Below are 6,137 nucleotides of genomic sequence, written 5' to 3'. Positions count from 1 at the left end.
GAAATGGTAAAAGGATGAGAGGAAGAGAGCAGATGGAGAGGGAGACAGGGATAAAATGAGGAAAAGAGAGATGAAGGGATAAAGATTATAAAAAAGGAAGGAGAGAAAGGGGAAAAGGAAGGAAAAAAGGAGGCGAGAAGGGAGTATGAGAGCCAAAGATAAAGTAGATACGGAAAAATGTTAATATTGGGGGAATTCGGGTGACGGATGCTGTGCAGTAAAGAACCTGGCCTTGCCCAAAGAGAGAAACGGCCTTTGCCTTCAGCTTCTTGAGGCACTCTATGTCATACCTGATAGGAGTGTCCTTGTTTAGAGCAGGGGTTGGCTGCACTACAAAAGACCTCATTTAGGATGAGCCTTCGGGTCACATGATATTATCAATCTATCTGAAACCATCACATGGGCAATCAACTGAGCATGTCTATATATGAAAGATACAATAAAAACTCTGGACACTAAAACTCCAGTGAGCTTTTCAGATTGGCAACACTGTACATATTGATGCAACGATGGTAATGCAACTTGAGGACAACAGAAACATTGCTTTTAGAACCCTCATGGACTTTGCCCTATGCATCTCTTCCCTTGGCTGGTTATAATCTGTACTCTTTACTTGTAATGAACTATCTGTTGTTGTTCAGTTGCTGAACTGTATAATGAACTGTAACTAGGAATATAATAGGTTTTAGTGAGTTCTGCAAGCACATGTTTGAATCTGACAGTATTTGGGGAGCCCTCCCCTGCAATTTCCAAACCTGCAGTTGGTGTCAGAAGTGAGCAGTCTTGTGTGGCTTCTTTCTTCTAACTTTGTAGTCAAACCCTAACTCCTTGAAGTTAGGATTAGAAGTGTTGGGTCGATGAATAGTGCTCTCAACCTCATGGTTTAGCTAAATCTGGGTAGGGACAGAAACATTATTTTTCAACTTTCTTAGAGTAGTTTTTCATAATTAAACTTTCAATTCAAATTAATTTCAATGTGACGTAATTTTGTATGTAACTGTAAACAAACTTAAAATAAAAAACAAATTTTGCATTTAACACAGCAAAAATAATTTTATTTCCATATAACCTCTTGAATTCTACTGCTTTAGTTATCTAAACTCTTAAGCATTTGAAAAAGATAAAAATGACTTTCCAGAGTTCCTGAATTCCTACCACCAGAAAGCTTTATTTCATCATTAATAGGATCAATGCATAAAAACATAGAATTTAGTTAGCATTACTTAGTTAACCAAGAACTTTAATTTCTCCCAGTAGCAAGAAGTGAAACATTTGAAGGGATTTTTAAAATTCTGTTTTCCTTTTAAATAACAGTACTATGAAACATAAAGCAGTCCCATCTTCAGTGAGTTATAACCTCTGCTTAGCTATCAGTGAAAATGCTTCTGTAATTATATCTCCTTCAGAATTTGCTCTTGTAAATTCCAAACCTATGATTCCTCAAAAACTGTTTCTATAAAGAACACATGTCTAGTATGTTATATATTTATGATTTTACAGAAATTTTATATGCAGTAAAACCAATTTTTGGTTGGTTGCAACATTTGAACATGAATGCTGCCCAAATAACTAAACATAATTCAGAAATCCAAAAATTTCCTTGGAAACTATTTTAAACAGTCAAAAACTAAAAAATTACAAATAATTAAAACTATAATAAAAACTAATATTTACTTATATAACTTATTATCTGTATACCCATAATAAAAGTTATCATCTTAGTTTTGCTAACAAGAGTATCTTCCAGTAAAAATAGTCTGTTTTAAATAGCTACACTTTCCTCATATTTTTGCATTATTATTTCAAATATCACTCAACATTTATTTTCAAAGTAACGAAACACAGAGCTGACCTAGTGAAATACACTTCGTGATAAAACCAAATGAGAAAATGTGAGATAGCTATCATCTCAAAATTCTTTTATAGAGGGACAGCAGTCTAGACATATTTAAAATTAAGTATGTACTTGATCAACAGAAGCTTAAACATACATGAACACACGTAAAAAAATAAAGACAAAATCAACTCATTTCTATAACCCATTCAGAGACTTACTTAAATATATATTTTAATAATGAGCTAGTTTAAAAAATAAGAAGAAAATCAAATTTAGACAGAGAAGTTAACAAAAATATAGTACTGATCAATCATCAAAGGTAATTTTTTTCCCCTGAAACACAGCAATTTTGGATTGCTGTTCTTTTCGCCGCCGGCTTGCTTCCCATGAAGGATGAAGAGGCAGCTGTGATTTCTGTTTTGTATTTTCAAATCCTCTTTGTGCTTTCTTATTAAACTGATTCTTGTTCTGAGGTTCAATGTGCTGAAAATCTGTAGGAGAAAACAAAATTAATGAAAACTAAGTCTATACATAAATAGCATAGAAGACAAAAACATTTTATCTTCTCAAACCAGTATTTAAGGAAGAAATTTAGTTTTACTTAAGTAGAATACCTCACACTGTTAAAAAATCTAAGCCCTACTGGGAACTTTGAACTTGAAATACACATATGGCCAGTGATTTTGGGACACATGCTTTCTGTTGTCAATAAATGTTTGTTGCATGCCTCCTAGTATATGCTGTTCTATCTTTTTACATTGACATTAAGGAAACAGTCCAGACAACACATAAGGAAACAAAATTTTAAAAGTGGAATATTTTGTATTTTTAAAGGAATATGATTCATTGGCATATGATATCTGTGTGTGGAGCAATGCAGCCAGAAAACTCACATGTTTTAACTAAAATACTGAATTCAACAGTGTGGATAGGTGAGCTGTTTAAAGGGCTATTAATTGATTCCACTCCCTTCTGTTACTGAACAAAAAATTTGTGACTGCAAGGTAACTGCTATATCTACTCAAATTTAAGACACTGTTCTTTTTGACCATAATATAAGTTATCCACCAAATATGAGGGTGGCAATTTGTAATCTAGGTCTTACCTCTTTCATTATGAGAAACTTCTATTACATTATTTTGAACAAAGTACTGGGAGACATACGGGCCTGGATGGACTGAATCAATGCACATTTATAGGATCAGAAAGACAAGGCAAAAAATTTAATACCGATTTATTAATCAGTCCTAGGGGTGCATAATTTCTCCACTGCTAGTTAGCCATCATTGTCAAGAAGCCTTTTAAAGATCTTAAAAAATGTCATAATGTTATTGAAACAAGTGTACAATTGGGATAAATTTCCAAAGATCACTGCACACAGATTCAAAACATCCCATATCTTGTACAAATCACATGTGCTCTAGAAATCTGTTATAATACTCCAAGAGTGCCTATAGTGATAAAGAGTGAAGAATTAAAATGTTAAATGAAACCATTTCATGTAACTTAAAATTTGAATAAGATAGTATTTCTAAACTGGTATGTATTTTAATAACTATGTAAGGCATACTTGGATGTGAAAATAAATGGATAAATTAAATATCATAAATTTATAAGCTAAGTAGAAACAAAAACACGTTCTACTTATGCCTTCTCATTAGGAAGATGTGGGAATTTTTTAATTTGCAGCTATTCCGTATTTGTGAATATAAGGCCACGTATTTCCCAATGACTTTATACAGTCATTAAAATAACATAAAAATGTGGCATGGGTTTTGCAGTTCTGTAGTAGGTAGTACGGCACCCCACTCCAGTACTCTTGCCTGGAGAATCCCATGGATGGAGGAGCCTGGTGGGCTGCAGTCCATGGGGTCGCTAAGAGTCGGACATGACTGAGCGACTTCACTTTCACTTTTCACTTTCATGCATTGGAGAAGGAAATGGCAACCCACTCCAGTGTTCTTGCCTGGAGAATCCCAGGGATGGGGGAGCCTGGTGGGCTGCCGTCTATGGGGTCGCACAGAGTCGGACACGACTGAAGTGACTTAGCAGCAGCAGCAGCAGTAGGTAGTAAGGAAATGATATCTAAGGCTGCAAGTGAGTATCCTATGTGTCACAAGTGAGCATCCTATGTGTGAGTATCCTATTTGTTAGTGAGTATCCTATGTGTTAGGAAAAAGTAAAACTGTTGTTAGTTAAAACTTGGGAAGCAGGCTACATGCTTATGGAACTGCAGCACAAGGTAAGTGTCTGGAAAGAATAAAAAGATTAGTGTACTGATGGCTCTTTGGCAAAGTACTAAAAAGAAAAAGAGAACAGTTCAAAAAAAACTGGCCAGTTCACAGGCAGATACAAAAGGGAAAAGAGGGTACAGATATTGGGCATTTAAGGTTTAGAAAAGCCTTTGGACTCCAAACTGTGAGAGATAAGACTGAGAAAGATTTTAAGCAGTAATGACCTACAGAGATGTAGCCCTGTAGCAGTGCTAAGAGTAAAGGTATGGCTCTCTCATGAATGCAAAGAAGAGAAGCAGAAGGCAAAGGAGAAAAGGAAAGATATACCCATTTGAAGCCAGAGCTCCAAAGAATAGCATGGAGAGATAAGAAAACCATCCTCAGTGATTCATGCAAAGAAATAGAGGAAAACAACAGAATGGAAAAGGCTAGAGATCTCATCAAGAAAATTAAAGATACCAAGGGAACATTTCATGCAAAGATGGGCACAATAAAGGACAGAAACAGTATGGACCTAACAGAAGCACAAGATACTAAAGAAGAGGTGGCAAGAATACACAGAAGAACTGTAAAAAAAAAATCTTCATGACCCAGATAACCGCAATGGTGTGATCATTGACCGAGACCCAGATATCCTGGAATGCGAAATCAAGTGGGCCTTAGGAAACATCACTACGAACAAAGCTAGTGGAGGTGATGGAATTCCAGTTGAGCTATTTCAAATCCTAAAAGATGATGCTGTGGAAGTGCTGCACTCAATATGTCAGCAAGTTTGGAAAACTCAGCAATGGCCACAAGACTGGAAAAGGTCAGTTTTCATTCCAATCTCAAAGAAAGGCAATGACAAAGAATGCTCAAACTACCGCACAATTGCACTCATCTCACATGCTAGTAAAGTAACGCTCAAAATTCTCCAAGCCAGGCTTCAGCAATACGTGAACCATGAACTTCCAGATGTTCAAGCTGGTTTTAGAAAAGGCAGAGGAATCAGAGATCAAACTGCCAACATCCATTGGATCATGACAAAACCAATGAATTCCAGAAAAACATCTGCTTTATTGACTACACTAAAGCCTGACTGTGTGGATCACAACAAACTGTGGAAAATTCTTCAAGAGATAGGAATACCAGATCAGCTTGCCTGCCTCCTGAGAAATCTGTATGCAGGTCAAGAAGCAACTGTTAGAAATGGACATGGAACAACAGTCAGTCAGTCAGTTCAGTCGCTCAGTGGTTTCCGACTCTTCGCGACCCCATGAATCGCAGCACTCCAGGCCTCTCTGTCCATCACCAACTCCCGGAGTTCACCCAGACCCACGTCCATCGAGTCAGTGATGCCATCCAGCAATCTCATCCTCTGTCGTCCCCTTCTCCTCCTGCCCCCAATCCCTCCCAGCATCAGAGTCTTTTCCAATGAGTCAGCTCTTCGCATGAGGTGGCCAAAGTATTGGAGTTTCAGCTTCAGCATCATTCCCTCCAAAGAAATCCCAGGGCTGATCTCCTTCAGAATGGACTGGTTGGATCTCCTTGCAGTCCAAGGGACTCTCAAGAGTCTTCACCAACACCACAGTTCAAAAGCATCAATTCTTCGGCGCTCAGCCTTCTTCACAGTCCAACTCTCACATCCATACATGACCACAGGAAAAACCATAGCCTTGACTAGACGGACCTTTGTTGGCAAAGTAATGTCTCTGCTTTTCAATATGCTATCTAGGTTGGTTATAACTTTCCTTCCAAGGAGTAAGCATCTTTTAATTTCATGGCTGCAGTCACCATCTGCAGTGATTTTGGAGCCCCCAAAAATAAAGTCTGACAGTGTTTCCACTGTTTCCCCAGACTGGTTACAAATCAGGAAAGGAGTACGTCAAGGCTGTATATTGTCACCCTAGTATTTCAACTCATAGGCAGAGTACATCATGTGAAATGCTAGGCTGGATGAAGCACAAGCTGGAATCAAGATTGCTGGGAGAAGTATCAATAACCTCAGATATGCAGGTGACACCACCCTTATGGCAGAAAGTGAAGAAGAACTAAAAAGCCTCTTGATGAAAGTGAAACAGAAGAGT

The 6,137-nt window shown here is 37.5% G+C and overlaps 1 protein-coding gene across 1 annotated transcript in view; it reads right to left on the bottom strand.

Annotated features, from left to right (window-relative positions):
* Positions 1-2,048: 2,048 nt before the first annotated feature.
* The window catches only part of SRFBP1 (serum response factor binding protein 1), a 61,996-nt gene continuing 57,907 nt past the window's right edge, over positions 2,049-6,137 (bottom strand). Inside the window, exon 8 of the mRNA XM_010846284.1 lies at positions 2,049-2,328. Coding sequence (XP_010844586.1) covers positions 2,144-2,328 — 185 coding nt within the window. The 3' untranslated portion in view covers positions 2,049-2,143. The remainder of the gene's footprint in view (positions 2,329-6,137) is intronic.

Source organism: Bison bison, unplaced genomic scaffold (assembly GCF_000754665.1).
Source record: "Bison bison bison isolate TAMUID 2011002044 unplaced genomic scaffold, Bison_UMD1.0 scf7180017864235, whole genome shotgun sequence".
Classification (NCBI taxonomy): domain Eukaryota; kingdom Metazoa; phylum Chordata; class Mammalia; order Artiodactyla; family Bovidae; genus Bison; species Bison bison.
The sequence above is the reverse complement of the archived record's forward strand: the minus strand, read 5'-3'. Positions and strand labels throughout refer to the sequence as shown.